The following is a 19,587-nucleotide window of genomic DNA, read 5'->3' on the forward strand; positions in this document are numbered from 1 at the left end:
CGGTTCCTGGCTTCCTCCTCGTGGTTTACTCATCCTTCACATGGAGCACATCCTCTGTCTACTAGATCCTTGAGGAGGGGTGTGTGGGAGGTAAAATTTTTTAGAACTTGCAAGCCTGAAAAATGTCTATTCTTCAGTCATACTTGGTTTATAACTCGACTCAGTGTGGAATTCCTGGGTAGAAATATTTTTCCTTCATAATTTTGAAAGCATAGCTCCGTTGTCTTGTATCTTCCAGAGTTCCTTGTCAGGAATCTGGACTCCTTTGGATCCTTAACGTTTTTGTGATGTGTTTTCTCACCGGAAACTTGTAGAACCTTCTCTTTGAAGCCAGTTCAGTAGTGTGGATTTATTTTCAGGCATTGTGCTAGGGATTTGGTGGGCCCTCCTATTTTTTCGTAAGGGCTCTTTTTATTTTTGAAACAAATTTTTTTTTATAGCTTTCAATTCTGATTTCACATGTGTATTGAATAAAATAAGAATCCATGACTTCTCTGTAGACAATAAAAGTTTAGTTGCTGTTATTTTTTTAATTTAACTTTGTACTTCCCACATACTTTCTATTTTTAACCACAGTTTTTTTTCTGTTTGTAATTGGTCTCTGTTTTTTCATATTAGAGACTTTTTTCATGCTTGCTTGCCTGCTCATATTTAAAAGCTGGAGCTAAAAGGGCTGCTTGGAGGCTCTGTGTGAGTAGGTGAGATGTTCTACATGTAGGGTGAGCTGGCCAGGCATTTGTTGGGGAACCCCCAATGTCAACACTGTGTCATTAGTCATTAGGTCTTTCCACTTGGGTCTGAGAGTTTCCTTCCTGGAAAAAGACTTGTCTGGTCTTCTGCCTGGAAGTAAGGGACTGGCTGCTATAATTTTGGGTTGAGGAGGAAATTTTGCAATTAGTACTTGTGTATACATCATTTACTCAACTCTGCTGTTTTCTGTTTGTTAAAATGACTCTCTGCTTTACCTTCTTTAAAAGGGAAACTGTTTTCCACTGGCGAGCGGGAGGGCATGACCCAGCAGTCTGAAGAAGGGAGGACTATCCAGGGATCTACCTGCTTCTCAAACAGCTTCCAACCGATGCTCCTTATTCCAGCACATACCTGCCCCCCTTGCCAGAAGGAGCCCATGTCACCCTCCATTCCTGAGCCCCTATTATTTATTTGGTGGTTTAAATTGACTTTGCACTTGGCTTTCCCCACTGATAGAATTCATTCTTCATCAGGTGTACTAAGTATGTGCAACATGTTCCTCTGTTTCACAGCTTCTAAAAAGTTGGTGCTGCTGCTTCTCATGTTCACTTTACCCTTGTAAGTTTATGCCTTTAAAAACTCCCTATACTGTAGTTTTAGTGCAGTTTAGGGGAGAGTAAAAAGTGTGTGTTCAATCAGCTATCTTTTTGCAGTTCTGTGTTCTTTAGGTGAAAACTCCTACATCTGATATTTTGTAGAGTTTGGAGAATTTTACAGCTGCCTTCAATCGGGAAAAACCAAAACCAGCAGCTCTGGGCAGGCTGAGTTTCATACCTCGCTCCCACTCAATTCTGACATGTACAAACGTGCTTTGGCTTCACTTGCAGATTTTCTAATTAAAAATTCTCCAATTTGAGAATCAATATAAAGTTATGGAAATCTGATTGCAAAAAGCATTTTTGTAAGTCAGACAGAAAAAGTCAAGAACCATATGACTTCACACATGTGGGATATAAAACTGAAAACAACAAAGGAATAAGAGAAACAAACAAAGAAACAAAAACTCAGACACAGACAACAGTTTGGTGGTTACCAGAAGGTAACGAGGGAAGGGGATGGTAAAAGAGGGTAAAGGGGGTCAAATATATGGTGATGGAAGGAGAACTGACTCTGGATGGTGAACACACAATGTAATATATAGGTGATGTATTGTAGAAATCTACACTTGAAACCTATATAATTTTACTAACCAGCGTTACCCCAATAAATTTAATACAAATTAGAAAAAATCATTCTCAAAATGTTTGGCATTCAAATAGTTCACTCACTGTAGCGGACAGAATAATGGCCTGCCTAAGATGACCGTATTCTAACCCCAGAAACTGTAAATTCATTAAATTCACGTGGCAAACAGGAATTAAGGTAACAAGTTAATTGAGTTTAAAATAAAGGGATTATCCTGGATTATCTGGGTGACCCAATGTAACCAATCACAATGGTCCTTGTGGGGACAGAGTCCCAGGGAACTGTGTCCAGGCTCTTGGCCTCACGTGGAAAGGTGCTGGCTCGGTTATTAGACAGCCATCAGCTGTAATCAGATGGCCATTTGCTGTGGCTGGGTGGCCATCAGCTGTTACCGGTTAGTCATTGGCCACAAATATAACTGCCGTGGCTACGCTAGGGATTTGGTGGGTTGGTTGGCAGAGAAGTGAACAGCGGATTGCACATAGTGTGGATCCTGCTTCCTGTGTCTCCAACCCAGCTGCCAGCGAGAATATAGTGGTATGACTCCCCTATCTATGGCTCAGTTGGTGTTCCTTTTTGGCCTCACTGTATCTTGCGTTCTGTGTGGGGAGCAGGAGCTGAGACCCTGCATGACACATGGCGCAGCGAGCAGGGTGTGGGGTCGGCCAAGGTTTTCCGAAGGGCGGTGGAGCAGTTTGTGCGTATGAACACTCAGTCTCAGGAAAACCAGGAGGAGCGGTGCTGGGAGCAGGAAATGAGATCTGCCTGGGAGAAACATGACCCCTCTGTGGCACACCACCCTATTTGCCATAGCGGGCGTCGCCTGCTTTTTGGTGGTTCGCTGCTGCCGTGGGCTCCTAGAGTTGTGGACATCTTATGCTGAGGCCACGACCCACTTAGACACCTGGCACGGTGAGCAGGATTCTGGCCAGGTAGGAATGGTCTGACTCTGGGCAGGAGGACATGTGGCCCCCACACAGTGTGTGGTGCCTAGTGGCCACTGTTCTTAGGAGCTGGACCCCCTTGGAGGGGTGGGAAGACGTGGACGGTTCTCCAACCAGCATAGGCCAGAGAAAGCGAAGGTTGCTGCAGCCGTGTGGGCTGGGAAGTGCTTGCTGGGGCAGCCCAGATGTGGGACTTGTAGTCCCAGGAGGAAACGCTTGCTTGCGGAGTCCTTGGTGGAAGGTGTGGGTGAGGTCAAGGTCATCCCTCACCCCCAGGTTGGGGAGGACTTGGAGCCCTCGCCCTGTGAAGAGGGCACACATTGTGAGGCCAATGCACAGCCCTGGTGAATGACTGTGGACTATGGGAAATTGCCTTCCATCCCTGATTTGATGGACCCCTTGACTGTTTGCTTGGGATGTACCACCATGCAGTGGATCATGCGGATGTTTACTTCCCATGTCTCACCTGGCTGCCAGAGAGACTGTGGTGCAGGAAGACCCCTTGTTGGGTATAGGTGGATGTTTACTTCCTGTGTCTCAACTGGCTGCCGTTGAGAATATGTAAGCACTTTGGCTGTGAGCCACTATTGTTGCAGCATGGTACAGTGAGAACCCTCGCTGTGCCCAGGAAGCCTGCCTGTGCCCAGAAAGACTGGCAGTACCCTGGGAACCCTTGCTGTGGCCAGGAAGTCTGGCTGTGCCCAGAAAGACTGGCGGTACCCTGAGAAACCCTTGCTGTGCCCAGAAAGTAGGTGGACGTCGAGGGACACCCCCTGGGACATTACTTGGACTATAATTTTTTCTTGTGAGCTGGGTTCCTGACACAGAGCCCCTTGCGGAAGATGCTTGTCGCGTAGATTGTGAGGTGAGACGCTGGAAGGGTGGAGTGTGGGGACAGGGTCAGGAGAGCAGTTTCCAGGCTCTGGGCCTCACGTGGAAAGGTGCTGGCTCAGTTATTAGATGGCCATCAGCTGTAATCAGATGGCCATCCACTGTGGCTGGGTGGCCATAAGCTGTTATTGGTTAGCCATTCGCCAGTAATGTAACTGCTGTAGCTGAGCTAGGGATTTGGTGGGTTGGTTGGCAGAGAAGTGGATGGCAGATTGCACATCATGTGGCTCCTGCTTCCTGTGTCTCCAACCCAGCCGCCAGCGAGAATATAGTGGTATGAACCTTCCCCCATGGCTCTGTTGGGGTTCCTTTTTGGCCTCACCATGTCCTGTGTTCTTGTGTGGGGAACGGGACCAGAGACCCTGCATAATAGTCCTTAAATGTGAGAGGGAAGCAAAAGAGCCATGTCAAAAAGATGTGATCTGAGAAAGACTTGACTGGCCATTGTTGTCTTGGAAGATGGAACAGGGCCAACAGCAAAGGAATGCAGAGCTGGAAAAAGACAAGGAAATAAAGGTTCTACTCTAGTCTCCAGAAGAAACCAACCCTACTAACACTTTGATTTTTGCCCTGTAACAGTCATTTCAGACTTTTAACATCCAGAATTATAAGAGAATAAGTTTGTGTCATCATAAACTACAAAATATGTGGTGATATGTTAATTAGTAAATAGGACAGTAATATGTTAACTATAAAATGAAGAAGTGACTGTGATTCACATTCCTCTAATTTGGAAGTTTTCAGCACAATGATTATATTTACTTTGCCCTCTCATTTTGTACCTAAACGTAGATTTCTCTGGAGTTAATGAAATTTAAGTTTGGGGCCTTGGAACACTGGGTTGTGGAGTGTTCAGGGCAGAGAGGAGGAACCAGGGTGCAACCAGGAAGCACTCCTGATGAATTGTCCTGAGGACCTTAGAAGAAAAGGGTCTGGATCTCCAAGGTTTAAGCAATTTGTTGTGATTTCTGCTCATGTTCTACTAAATTCTCATGTTCAAACCCCATTTTGCTTTGGTATTTTTATATTCTTTTTCTTACAGAGAACTCCCTCAACTGTATATGCTCTAGGTTGAAAAAACCCCAGATCCAACCCTGACTCTTTTTCTTTTTTGATCATCGTGTGTGTGTGTGTGTGTGTGTGTGTGTATGTGTGTGTGTGTTAATCTTTAGGAAAGGGAAAAAAAAGGTGGTAGTTAAGGTTCAAGTAGCTGCTGAAACACCCCAGACCCAAGCCCTCCTGTAATACTGATACAGGTTAGCTAGCATGTCCCTAGGTAGACAGGGAGGTCCCTGGTGGAATAAACAAAAGACAGTCATATCCTAAACTTCAGGTTTTGAAGTCACTCCTTTGCTCCAGGACATAATGTAATAAGGCCTTGAGGTTAATCATAAAATTCATTTTGGCTTGACAAATGGAGCTGATCTGATAGATAAAAAGTGGGTAACTTTGCTACTTCCTTTACATGGGCAAGCAGAACAAACCTGGTAGACGAATTTCATTAGAAGGCGCCAGTTCCCTTCTTCAAACAAGTTCCCTTCTCCAAACAGCTCCTCTTCCCCAAACAGACAAAGGAAAGGCATAAAAGTAAGAGCTTTTGCCTCAGTCATGGGGCACCCCCCATGCGGGACCCCCTCCCGCTTGGGAGCTGCAGCCTCTTCTCCTGCCTCTAATAAACTATCCTCTTTTTAAAACTTTTTGCCTCTCCCTGGTCAGTGTTTCCATTCTTTGGCTTCATGAGACACGATCCCGGCCCACACTCAGAAGCTGCTAAGCAGACTCTCAATACCAAGTCAGCCACTGGGATTTGAAGGAAGAGGGATTTATTAATATATCTTAAGAAAGCTGGTCACAGTTGTAGCTGATCCTGTCATAATCTTTAGCCAACAGGACACACTCTAAAGGCAGAGAATGGGAAGAGTCATGTGAAGAGAATCTGATGCATCAGAATTGAAGGAAATCCAAATAAGCAAACACTGATTGCATTCCTAAACAAATCAGGCGCTGCACTTTGTCTGGGGCAGAGGAGGAGGGTGGCAGTGGTATGGCTGCCCATGGTTGTTAGGAAAAGTCATCCTAAACTGCCCCCAGTGCATTTTCATTACATACAACTAGGGAGTTCGCTTTTCAAATGTATTTATAAATTCTCCTTTCCAATGATCTCTTTAAAAATGGAGTAAGTCATCGTTGGCTACCAGTTTCTGTATAATGTTCAGATTACCAGCAGAAAAAGTTATTTATGTTGTCTACAGTAATATAAATGGAGTATACAATAATTAAAACGAAGCCGGGGCTGCCATGCCAGAGGAACTGCCGTGCATGTCTTACGTCTCAAACCTTTGGAATGTTTAAAACGGGCAAAATAACCTTTGGACTGGAGTTGAGCAACCTTGTGTCTTGGAAAAGAGCTGTTTGTGAAACAACAGGAAAGCAGTTACTATGACGACTGGACTGAAAATTAAAAACATTGCTTGGGGTGGCCGTATGCTCAGTGATTAGAGCGCAGTGCTCACAACACCTAGGTCGCTGGATAGGTTCCCACATGGGCCAGTGAGCTGCGCCCTCCACAACTAGATTGAAAAAAACAAAAACAAGGACTTGACATGGAGCTGATGGGTCCCTGAAAAACACATTGCTTAGAATTAACACCACTGTGTTATGTTATCTGCACCCATAAAAATGCCTTCCTTCTATTGATGTAATTGTTCCCCTTCCCTTTCTCATAAATACCCATTGTCTTTGTCTTCTTCTGAATCTGTGCTTCCTTAGTAGTTATTCTTCTTGCTCTCAAGAAATGCTTGGTTGCCTCTCACTTTGAAAGGCCTTTTATTTTTAGGTTAACAATGTGTATTACCTCATTTAATCCTCTCAGGGAAGTCCATGAGGTAGAGAGGCTTATTGTCACTTTAAAAATGAAGAAAGTGATGCTCAAATGGGTAATAAAGGAAACGGGATTTGATCCCAGGTAGTCCGCACATGTAATCATAGTTCTCTACAGCTTCTGAGAACTTTTTGCCAATAAAGGTCCCTATGAAATGTCTGACAACAGGGATAAATTAAATGCTGTGTCCTAGGATTGTTGCGTTTCACCCCCTTTTCCTGCCCTCACATATTGGGTGGTTATCAGGGTCCCATCACTAACACTGGTTCCCTGGGTCAGTATTTCTCAATGGTGGTAGCAATGGATTAGGCATATGAGTGTGAGTATATGGAGTTAGGAAAACTCCTGACCCCTCGAGGGATATGGAGAATCCTGTTATAGAAGAACATTTATTGATGTGGAGGGAATAAAGCCAGGTTAGTAAATAGTATGTATTATATGATCTTATTTTTGTAAGTATTTGTATAAGAACATTAACCAAACCTCTAACTGTAATTTTTTTGTAACTTCTAAATTGTCTATATTTGTCATAAATCAATTTTGTTTCAAGACCCCCCCACACAAAAAAAAGGAAAGAAAAAACAAAAAAACCCAACTTTTCAGGAAGTAAACTCTCATGGAGGGTTATTTCAGGAAGCCCTTGGCTGAGAAGTGGTCGTCTAGAAGTGATTTGTATTCCAGGAAAGTGGCAGCCCTTGGGAGAATGAAAATGAATCTTTTTTTTTTTTTTTTTTTTTACCATTGCTGATGCTTTTGGGAGAAAAAAGATTTCTGGAGCAATATACTCTCTGGAGAAACCTGGCTAACTGGGAAGGCATCTGGTTTGGGGGCGGGGGTGGGGGGGGTGGCCAAAACTTCAAATTTAGTTAAAGGGGTGATCACCAAGAACAAAATACTGTAGAAACTTAAGTATTTACCAATTTTGTCACAATTACACCTCAAGCTCTTATGCACTGTGTGTACATGATGTGACCAAATATTCTTGTGTTTGTGCGGTGTTTGTTCTTGTGGCACACGTCGTCGTGGTCAAGAGAAGGAAGGAGGAGACCAGGGATCTTCTCTTGTAAACTCTTATAGTGTGAAATGCACACACACCACGGGGGCACATTGCACGTTGCAGAGAGGCTGGTTAAGTTAAATACAAAAAGCGGAATTTGCAGAGAGAGCAGAGGATATGTTAATACTTAAAATCATGACCCTAACATAAAAGGCAAGGAATTAGCAAAGAGATAAAAAAAAAAAAGATGATGGTTTTGTGATAGATAAGACAAACATATTTTTGGCTTTTTATTCCTGTCTAGGCCATTAAGAGAGACAATGCACTAAGGGTATCTGGTGTCATTCATTTATTAAACTATCTGTTGAGAAGTAATTCAGAAGAGGTTTGGTGCTCTTTGGTGTCAGGGACACAAAATCCTCTGCTTATATACTTTCGATGTCATGATCAAAGATGGCAGTGTCTGTGTTTCAGGCAGCAGGACGGAGAAAAAAAGCTATTGCCACCACATGACATTCCAGCCTATTTCCACCTACAGTAAGACTAGAAAATACTGTCTTTATGCTTGGCAGTTGTGTATACAAATATCAGGGTATTACTGCAGATGAAAGAATGGATATTGGGGGACAACCAGTACCTTGTGCCACAAGCATGTGTTGCAGGGTATCTCAACCTGCAATATTGACATTTAGGGTCAGATAATTCTTTTTTGGGGGGCTGCTATTCTGTGCATTTCAGAGTTCAGTAGCATCCCTGGCCTCTACCCACCAATAGCATTTACCCAGTTGTGACAACCAAAAACATGTTTAGATTTTGCTAAATGTCCCTCGGAATATCTTCCTCACTCTCTGCTGAGGAACTCTTCTACTGTGTGCAGGAACTGTGTAGTCACTGGGCAGAAGACAAAAGCAAACCATACATGAGATAATTTCAGACAGAAGTGTTTCAGACAGATAGGGTTGAGGTGCAGCAGATACTGTGTATGCAAAATCCTGAGAGGGGAAAGAACTTGGCTTGTTCTAAAGAGAATCTGCTACAGGTGTGGTTGGCAGGTAGCGTGGACGGAGATGAGGCTGGAGAGTAGGTGGGAGTCTGGTGAGGTTTGCAGAGCTTGATCTTAAGTGCAAGGGGAAATAATCGGAAGACTTAAAACGGGGAATGACGATGGATGACAGCATGTTCTGACGAGAGGAGTAAGAGAGTGCGGACCAGGAGGACGTTGTCATAGTCCAGGTGATAAATGACGATGGCGTGGTTTGGCAGTGGCAGTGGGAATGGGGAGAAAGAAAACTGAAGGAGAAAAAGAACAAAGGTAGGAGTGATGTTAAAGGGTACCTGTTTTTCACACACTGTGCATTTAGTCCAGCGCATTACAGATTTGTCACGTATGTTCCTGCATTAGCTTCCTGTGGCTGCTGTAACAAATTATCACAAACTTGGTGGCTTATAACAACAAATTTATTGTCTCATAATTCTAGTGGGCAGAAGTGCAGTATTAGTTTCACTGGTGTCTACAGGATCACGCTCCGTCACGAGGCTCTCAGGGAGTATCTGTTCCTTGCCTCTTCCAGCCCTATGGGACACAGCACTCCAGTCTCTGCCTGTTGTCATGACACTTTCTCTTTCTGTGGTGATATCTTCCTTTGCCTCTTATAAGGACACTTGCAACTGCATTTAGAGCCTAGGTTATTCAGGATAATCTCCCTCTCGAGATCCTTAACTTAGTCACATTGTTTCCCATATACAGTAATACTCACTCTTTTGCCAGAGAAGAAACTATCCCCAGGATTAGGACATGGGTATCTTTTGGGGGCTGTTAGCTCTGTAGTGTTGGAAGTCACTTTTGGCTACAGAAGGAAAGACTAATAAAGGCTGTTTGTTTAGAGATCAAGGTGGAAAGCAACACTGTGAAGGCAAAAATGCCGTTTAGTAAATTGATTAGAGAAAGAAATGTTAAAAAGAGCAAACTGAATCTTTGTGAGTTTTCAAGAACTCTAGGAAAGGTAGGCTGAAGGACAAAAAAATCCAGAAAAGATTCCTGGGCAATGTTTACAAAGACTGCTATATTTACACAATGCATAGTGGGCATGCAAATACAAGGTGTATCACACGTCAGCAGGGCTGGGAATGGGCCGTTTAGCTGAGGTTGGACATGGATAGGAGAGAAGGCGGGCAATGGAGTGGGAATGCAGGACCAGACTAACCTCGAGAGGCAGAGCAAAACAGGAGGTGCATCCAAGTGGCTGGCGGGAGGTCCAAGGAGGAAGCAGGCAAGGAGAGACCAGCACCCAGAGCTACAAGCATGGGTATCAGGACAGTATCGTAGGAAGTAGTGAAGCTCCAGGCTCTCGACTGGGGTTCAAAGTACTCTTGTTACTAGTACTGGGGCCCAAGTTACAGCCAGGTAAGTAACGAGGATGACTCATGCCAAACTCCAGAGTGCTTGGCTAGAACTTAAGTGCCACTTCCTGGAGTCCAGGCAAAGTAGATTTGCAAGTCTGACAAAACTCTGTGTAACTCTGACAGGAAAGGACAAGAATGGCACACCTGTGTTTGAATTGACAGTGCAGCCTAGCCTAAGACATAAAGAAATCATTCCTGATAATAGATAGTAACATAACTTAACATGCAGTGTAACTAAGTCCATGGAACACATATTTATTTCTAATAATAGGATTTGCCAAACAACATTATTGGCAAGGTATGATAAAACAAAATAAGGTAAAATAAAACGAGGTATGATAAAATATGGTGACTGTTTAAATTACAAAAAATTATCACAGTAAAAGACACATTGCCATTAATCCCCCTCAAAATACCCCCACTTGCTTCAAACACATTTATCCCATCATTCCTGGCACTTTCTGAAGCAGTTCTGGAAGTCCTCTTTCATGAGTGTCGTTAGTTGCACTGTCATGGCTGCCTCGATGTCCTGAATCATTTTGACTTTGGGGAAGAGCCAGAAGTCACACGGTGCCAGAGCCCGTGAATAAGGTGGATGAGGACACACCGTAATGTTTTTATTTGACAGAAATTGCCATATACCAGAAACGATGTGTGACACAGAGAGTTGTCATGATGGAGGATGATTCACTGCACACTTTAAAACATACCTTCTCTCAACCGTAGCTCACACCTGACTGCACTGAACAAGTTGAAACTTGTCACAGTTACTAAGGTTTGAGCGCTGCTTCCCCTATTGGAGGTCCCTGCCTTTCTGTTGGATGGCACTTGGCAGTAGCATTCATTGTATTTTCTGATCATACCTCATAGCTTGAAGGACAGTTCGGTATGGTGGTAACGTACACAGACTCTGAAGCCAAAGTACCTGGCTAAACACGGCAATATTTTGTTTAGCAAATTATAGCTAACTTGTATTTATAAAGACTAGAGTAATATCTGGGGAACCAGAACACCTAAATTCTAGACTCAGATCCTGGCCCTGAATCTAACCATCCATGTTACCTTGGGAAAATGGCTCAAACTTCTGAGGCCTCAGGTTGCTGAGGGTTGAAGTCCAAGGTTACGTAAATGTACCCTTGAAGTGCTCTCGGGAAATCTTTCAAATCTTCATGTTCTTCAAAGAGTACCCAGACTTTCCCCTTGCTGTACAGTCTGAACAACTTTGAGAATCAAAGTTGTATTATCTTAGGTTATATACTAATCCTGACCTAAGCATTCTTACTCCTATTATGGAAAGGAGGGAATGGAAGTTGATAACAGGTATGAATAATGTTCAAAATCACATGGTTAAATTATTGTGAGGCTGGGATTAGATTTCAGTTCTACCAATTCTAAAGTTTAAAAGTCTAAATTTTCTACTTTTCTGTGTTATTCTCTTATTAGACTTGATATCTGTACAGCAGGCCAGAATCACAAAGGCTCCCGATCTATTAACACATATTTATCCGAATAGCTCTTACCTTGATATTTCTAAGTTGATACTTTGAGCTGTCACTTGTTCAGTTCTGTCCTGTTTCAGCACTCCCTCCCTTTCCTTGTTATTTATGGTGTTGTCAGCCCATATGGTCTCACTCTCATTTCTTACTCCTATTAAATGTCTCCTACATGTCTTATTTTCTAGCAGTAACTCCTGACTTTTATCTGAAATAAAATTCTTATGTACCTGCTCATTTTACAATGAAAAAAAGTAACTATGAGTGAAGTTGGTGCTAAAATGATAGTAAACTACAAAGGATGAAACAAATATCAGGAAAGTAAAAACTCTAGCAATTATTTTCCATTTTCTTTTATATTTAGGTCTTTATGAGACAAAGAAGATGATTTTCAGATCTAAACACTGGAATAACAAAAATCATATTAATATTATAATCATTATCATCTTCTAAAGGAAACTGAATAAATGGAAAAAGAGCATTTAATATTTAGTTTTCAGACTACAGAAACATCTCAGAGAAACTGTGACACTAGTGTATGTATATTTGAGGTAATATTCGTATAATCAGTAACTCTCACAGCAATGGGAAACACTTGCTTTTTGGATATGTTGTACATTAACTTTTTGAGTCAAGAGTTCCACACTGTTGTAAAATAATTTCAGTTCAGGGCTGTGGCAGTTATGCAAATAGATGTAAATTCCATTACTAGATGAACTTTAAAAAGGTAGAATGCTTATTAATTATGTGTTAACACACATGTCAACAAAAACAGCCCAACAGGTGCAGAAGCACAGTAACAAAAACATAATTATCAATAGAGTTGTCTTATAAGAGTAAGCCATAGTGTCATCAGGCTTAAAAAAAATAAAAATTAAGGTCATTGTTTTTATTTTTTTGCTCTTTCTGACTCTTCCCTATAAATATGGTGGCAAATTCTGATCATTTATCCTTATTTAATCTCCCTATGAGCAAATTTGCTGATACTGAATACTATACTCATATACATAATCATTATCATCATCTGATTAAATTAGATTATTATTAGTGGAAACTCATTAAAGCTTTTAAGGCTATTAATGGTTTCATACAACTTAAAAATCTAATTTTGGAAGTAACTGGCTAATGAAATTTTTCCTTCTACTGGTAAACAACCACTATACAGTGTTATCCGTATCTAAATAAGGTGTTTAACATGCTTATATTTTACTTAAAAGCTAGAATACAGACTTTACAACATATGTGAAACATCATCAAATACTGTATATAATGCCATTATGATAACAGGTTATGTATGGCATTAAAAAAATATCAGTTGGTCATAGTACATTTTTCTGAACTGAATTTTAAATTTTCTAGAGGCTAACACAACAAATTTAGCATCTTGACCTGGTATATGTACCACAACTTTCTTTCACACAGTTCACAGGCCTTTCTTGTTGCCTTTCCATGAACGATCCTGCAAGAAAAAAATATGACTTAGGTAATTGCCGCAGAGTGAGAAACAGATTCATAGATACAACCAGGACTTTACAAAACAATTCTCTTTTTGTGTATAGTTATTAGTTATGAGCGTAATCAAAAGTGAAATATGGATTGAGAAAGTCTCACATTTTAAAAACTACAAAATTGGTGGGTTTTACTTTAAAAAAACATCGAAATAGGAAAGCAACACTCTTGGTAAGTTCATTTTTCCACCCTGCCTTAATCTATTTTGCTTTAGTTTCATAGGTTATATCAAGAAAACAAAATTTCTAAAATTCCCCTCTTACAAACCCAATTAAGAATTTTTGGCAAGGAAAGAATGAAGGGAACCAAAAAACCCAGATGGGGTGGCCTTTTGTTGTTGTACTTCAGATATCTGCCAAGAGAACTGGCCTCTCAAACCATACTCTTTGCTGATCATGCTGTAAAGATGACTATAATGCATCATTTAAAAATGGAGGAAAATGGGATAGAAACTAACCTTCAGAGATCATTTGCACTAAGAAGGTAAAAGTCCACACTGAGAAAAAAATCCCATAAAAGGGAGTTGCAGTCCTACAGCCTGGAAATGGGACGTTCATAGCTCCATTCAGGCCAAGCGTTCATGCTTCCAGAACGTTTTTAATAACATTCAGCAACCAAATCAGAAGACAGGGATAGAGGAGGCATTTTAAATGACAGGGTACTGCTTTCACGTGTTTATATATATCTTACCACTTTAGATAAAAATCACAGCTTTAATGGAGCTGTGATTCTGGACAAGTCCCTTAAGTGAAGGGTGACTTTCCAAAATGAAATTTGAAAACTGGCAGGTACGTATGCATTTGTGCTGCCAAAACGCTTAGTTAGTTCTGGTTTTTTCTTTTCTAGAAGAGAGCGAAAGCAAACAAGGAAAGGCTAAGAGTACATGCTTGGAAGGGACTGTTTTCTAATATTTATTTAGTGCCTGTAACAGGAAGGGAACCAGATGGGGAAACCCAAATGGATTTTAAAGATGCAAAGTGGGATTTGTTTATAGTAAAGAAACCAGTTTCCTCGTCTTCCACCTTTCTTTCCTTAACATTTTAGTCCTTTATTTTACGATTATTTTATTTAAGGTAAATCAACTATGTAAAATTGAGAAAGCTAAATTTCCCAAAGAACTTTAGGATGTAATTCAATTATTAAGGTTGGTTTGATACTAGAAGTAAAATTCATGAGGGACAATTTGATGTAGCTTTTTACAGTAGATGGTCTATAGCAATCTTTTGCTTCCCAAGTAGGGTTCAGAAGGTGAATATAAAAGTGTAAGAGTTACTTTTTAGAAAATGGTTCTCAGTTAATGACACGTGGATCTCAGAATTTTATAAATGTTCTCATAATGGACAATGGGGGTGGGGTGAGTAGCTGGATGGGAAAAAATGTGTCCAATCAAGAAACAACTACTAGCATCTTATGGCTGTATAGAGATTTCCTTGTTTAAAAATATCTCAAGTGCTTTCTTGCGCAGGATCCGGTTTAGTGCTCATACGGTACCATAATCCTCACTCAAGTACTGACGAAGCCAAAGGTCAAGTGTCAAGTGATTCACCTGAGGTTTATAGAAGTGGTAAACTACCGAGTTGAGAGGTTTTCTTATTTCCCACAGGTATTGATTACAGTGAATTGGTTTTATAGGTGATTGGTTTATTGGGAAGAGATGGATCTGCTGCTGTAAAAATCTCTGGCTTTCCTGCTCTTCCTGCCTTCAGTCTCCTAACTCATGCCACCCACTGGCCAAACCCACCTAGCAATCAGAGAGCAAGGGAGCCTGGGAAATGTAGCTCCCTGAAAGAGAGTAGAGGGGCAGTGGAAGACACTGGATCCCAGAACACACATTCCAATGATCAGCATAGGCCAAAGATGACAGTGGTTAGTAATGGAGGTTCCCGAGAAAGATTTACTGACTTCGAATCCAACTTTGAATGCTATCCCTTTCTAGTTCAGTAACTTTGGGTACAGTATATAACATCTCTGGGTCTCATTTTCCTTATCTACAAAATAGGGTATTAAAATATTTTAATTTAGTGGGCTGTGATGGAGAGTAAACAGGATAACATATATGAAGCCATTAGCTAAGTGCTCGGTGCAGACCATACCCTCAATAAATGTCATCCATTAAACATTTCAAAAACCTGGATACAAGCAGAAGTGAGATCAAAGCCTAAACGCACTAGTGAACGGGCCCCACTGTCAGCATGGCACTTGGCATATCTGCGATGGGGTCATTTTTCAAAGAAACAGGTATAACAACTGCTTTCTTGGAAAAAAATTGCTCATAAGAGCTTTTTAACATCTTTTATCAAGAATGCGTAAGCTCCAAGCTGAAGGCTTTTTTGGGAAAGAATATAGGTTGACGGAATCTCTGTCACCTACATTCTCCAGGGATTAAGAGAATCATTAGCTGTTACCACAAAGGGGATATTTAGCAATGGCCACTGGACATAAGAAAATGAGGAAATGTTGCTACTTCTCTTTTCTTCATTGAGGGATGTTAACATTTCTGACACCTGGCAAAGCCCACTTGTTGAGTGCATCCTAACCTCACCAACGGGTTCTATTTCTAGGCAAGAGGCTTCTGAACATTTCCTCCCTTCCAATCGTGGATCTTCAAGGATGCTGCGTTGAAGCCAGCAATTTCAGGATCTCTGTTTTAGGCATGGGGGAAGGGTGGTCTTGTGGAAAATCTCACTGCCTACTCCAGACAATGGGAACTGAGTTCTTGGTGTCCTGAGTTTAAAACCACAGGGTATCTACCCTTCTCTGAGCTGCCCTCTGGTCAGTCAGTTAGTTAAAGCAAGTGTGCAAAGCCACTGGGAATACCAGATTACAAATGCGTTTGGGATTGCTTCTTGACTGGCTTGAAATCAAGGCCAAAATGATTGGTTGAGAATAAGTTATTTTTCAGCAAAACTTCTACAGAGGAATTAATACAGATGAAAATTATAATGATCACAATAGCTATCATTTCTTGTGTTTACTATAAACCATGCCAGGCAGTGTGAAGCGCCCTACATATTCTACTTAATTCTCCCAACAGCCCAGTGAGTCAGGTGCTATTCCTGTTCCAATTTACCGATGAAGAAACGTGAGCCTCAGAGGGGTGACGACATAACATGCTTGGGATCACAAAGCTGGTATGAGTTAGAGTTACTCCCCTTTTGTCTGACTGCAAGGCCTGTCAGTATAGCACCTCCCTGCCTTGTGCCAGCACAATGCTCGACCCTGGAGATACAATGGCCATGACGGGGCATGGAAACGAGTCCTGAGACTTGGGCTTCTATGACAGTGAAATAACCGTAGAGCTGTAATTGCTAAAACGCCCTGATTGAAAGCCACATGGCTGTGAAATTCTGAGGATAAGCGCAACCGGAAAGCAAAAGAACACAGACCCCCCCCACCTTGGGAGAAAGCAGGAAGACCAGCGCTGCCTCTGGATGGTCTCTTCCTTGAATTCTCCCCATACATGGTTAGAGTGTATCTGGGACATCAATTCAGGTTAGGGCCTGGCAGCCCAAGAGGAAAGGGAAAGAGAAGCTCAACGTGGATAAATGTTGGGAACTGACTTGCTGGAAGGGGAAGAGAAAGAAAATCTACGGCGTCCAACTTTGTGACTTTAACAACAAAAAGGTGTTTTTTTTTTCTCAATTCCATTTTCCAAATCAGCTTTGGAGGTAAATCATGTATCGGAATGCCAACAGGCTTTGTCCTAAGATGTTTAAGAGGGACTTACAAGGAGTAGTGTGAAGTGGGACTGCCTTAATTTTGGCCTTATTTTGGCATGGATATGGCAAACATCCCAAACAGCAAAACTATACTTTTCCAGAAAAGAACCAGTGTGTGTTTCAATGCTGCCATTTTTGCGGCTCAATTCTTTTAATGCTTAAAACTTCAAAACTAGAATGCTAAAAGTTAGTATGTCAGTAATTCTGTCATGACTATCTTGTATTTTCATGCACTGTCCTAATCTTCTCCCTCTAGTAAAATCCTGGCTTCCTTTAATCCATTAACAATGCTAGGATTAAGTGAAACCTCTTGATTTGGGAAGAGAAAAAACCCAAATACCTGTCTTGAGTAATTACAATTTCAAAAATGCAGGCTCAGGACATGGATGGCACCCACCTGAAGTTCGGAGTGTTCTTGTAGGAGTCGGTCGTATTCTTTTGACAGTCTCTCTGACTGCATCTTCATTGTCATCACGTCATCTTGTGCCTTAGAAAGCGCTATAAAACATTGAATAGAATTAAACAATTTTTATTTTGAAATAATTTCAAATGTACAGAAAATCAGCAAGACTTAAACAGAGGACTCTGTTGTAGCTTTTACTCAAATTCCCTAACTGCTACTGATGCGGTACATTTGTTATTATATACTCTCTCTCCACAAACACAATTATTTTCTTGAACCACTTGAGAATAAGTTACAGACATTATGCCCTCTTACTCCTTTTCATTGTGCGTTTCCTAAGAACAAAGGTATTCTCTAATATAACCATAGTAAAGTTACCAAATTTAGGAAATTTAACATCAATACAATACTTTATCTAATCTACCATCCATATTCCAATCTTGGCAATTGTCCCAATTATGTCCTTTTTATTTTTTATTTTTCACTTCTAGTCCAGGATCTAGTCCTCGATCAAAGATTTGCACTAAGTTGTCACATCTCTGGATTGGTTCCTCGGCCTTCCCCTGCCTTCCTCGCCCCCATCTTTTGAGATATTGACATTTTTAGGAATACAGGTCACTTTTTTTTCAATGGAATATTTTTCATTTGGTTTTGTCTTATGTTTCCTCATGACTAAATTCAGCTTATGCATCCCACTTACATACAAATAGGAAATAAGTGATGCTGACTGGCTCTCAAGGTCTCAATCCAGAGGCCCATCTGCCTCTCACTGGTTTTTCCTTACAGTTATTTTTCTCCTTACAATTAAGAAGTCATATGTGGGAAGACAATTAAGACTACGTAAGCATCCTGTTTCTTGATAGACTTCCCTCTTATCTGTAGCATCCATTGGTAATTCTTGCCCAAACCAATCTTTATTATTATGGTTGCGAAACGGTGATTTTCCAGCTTCACCACTCCATCCACATTTGTCAGCTATTTAAAGAAGGGCCTTCCTTTCTCATCCATCCATTCATCCATCATCAGTATGAACTCATAGTTTCCTATTTTTTCAGTGATTTACACTTCATTATCACACTTAATTTCCCCCCAGATTTGGCCAGTGGGAACCCCCTTTAGTTGGCTCCTATGTCCTTTGACATAATGTCCCCACCATTTTTGGAGTATTTCACTTTCTAGCACAAGATGCCCCAGGTTCCTCCTAACCCTTCTCTGGCTTAGCCTGGACTCAGGCATTATAGAACAGCATTTATCAGAAGGGTCTGCTTTTGAACAAAACTAGGGATAAGAAATTATTTTATCATTCTTAAGAACAAGGACAATCACTTTCTTATACAAAGTTGAAAAATACAGGGGTGTACAAATGGCACTTAAAGGCTTTACCTCAAGATGATACACAAAAATGGCTACCTTTTAGCCTTTGTCCATCAAGGAGCGACAGTCTAAATCAGCAGATTACACAGAAGTGTGTGTGTGTGTGTCTGATAGTTAAGTCAACACATTGTGGAGAAGCTAATGAGCAAATGTGTAGAAGGGAGAAGCACAAGATGGACTGGAGAACTTCTGTGAATCTGGAACTAGCTCTATGTACAATTCTGCACATGTAGCCTTTAGACATTCTGCATTTGTAAAACATTTAGGGTAGGGGTTTGAGGAAAGAAAGTGGGATTTGTAAATTTAAAAGTCACTTTTTTGGCACAATGAAATGAAATTATAGGTTCTATTTATAATCAATCTGGTAGCCTTTCCTTGTGAGAAGCCATCACACGGCATTTTAACATATAAATATACGTCACTATCAACTAAATGCCTTCTGTATCAGTACTTTCTAGACAACATTGTCAAATTAACTTTCTGCGCTGTTGCACATCTGTGTTGTCCAGCACAGTTGTCACTAGTTACATGTGGCTACTGAGCACTTTAAATGTAGTTAGTGCAACTGAAGAACTGAATTTTAAGTTTTATTTACTTTTAATTAATTTAAATTTTGATTTAAATAGCCATGTGTAGCTAGTGGCTAGCCATACTGCACAGCACAGCTTTGTAATTTTTTGCACATCACTTCTAGAGGTCCGTACATCTAAATTAAGTATTACGGTTGAATTTGACAAATTTACCGTGTCACTTGGTAAACGTATGGGGTAGGTACGGAAGAGAGTTTTTGGAGTGGTTAGAGTTCACCGGGATCACAGCCGCAAATACAGATTTATATATTCTTTTCAATTTGGGTTCTACAGGGCACTTCATAGAGGCTACTTGAGACTATGAAACACCGTGTTATCTTTAGGACCTTACTAAAAAAATTTAAGAGCCTAGATTGCCATTATACAAAAAGCAAAGAAGATTCTACAACCTAATAACATCTGAGTAGCCTATTATGGCGGTTTTAAGAATGTTGGTCAGGAGCTTGTA

At 41.0% G+C, this 19,587-nt stretch overlaps 1 protein-coding gene across 3 annotated transcripts in view; it reads right to left on the reverse strand.

Moving 5' to 3' along the window:
- Positions 1 to 10,290: 10,290 nt before the first annotated feature.
- LOC109454596 (B cell receptor associated protein 29) overlaps positions 10,291 to 19,587 on the reverse strand; it is a 51,537-nt gene continuing 42,240 nt past the window's right edge. For all 3 annotated transcript variants that reach the window (XM_019745381.2, XM_019745383.2, XM_074340579.1), the window contains exons 7-8: positions 17,170 to 17,270; positions 10,291 to 13,003 (exon numbers count right to left, since the gene is read on the reverse strand). In XM_019745381.2, the coding sequence (XP_019600940.2) occupies positions 12,968 to 13,003; positions 17,170 to 17,270 (137 nt within the window). In that variant the 3' untranslated portion in view covers positions 10,291 to 12,967. The remainder of the gene's footprint in view (positions 13,004 to 17,169; positions 17,271 to 19,587) is intronic.

This window comes from Rhinolophus sinicus, linkage group LG09 (genome assembly GCF_036562045.2).
Source record: "Rhinolophus sinicus isolate RSC01 linkage group LG09, ASM3656204v1, whole genome shotgun sequence".
Classification (NCBI taxonomy): domain Eukaryota; kingdom Metazoa; phylum Chordata; class Mammalia; order Chiroptera; family Rhinolophidae; genus Rhinolophus; species Rhinolophus sinicus.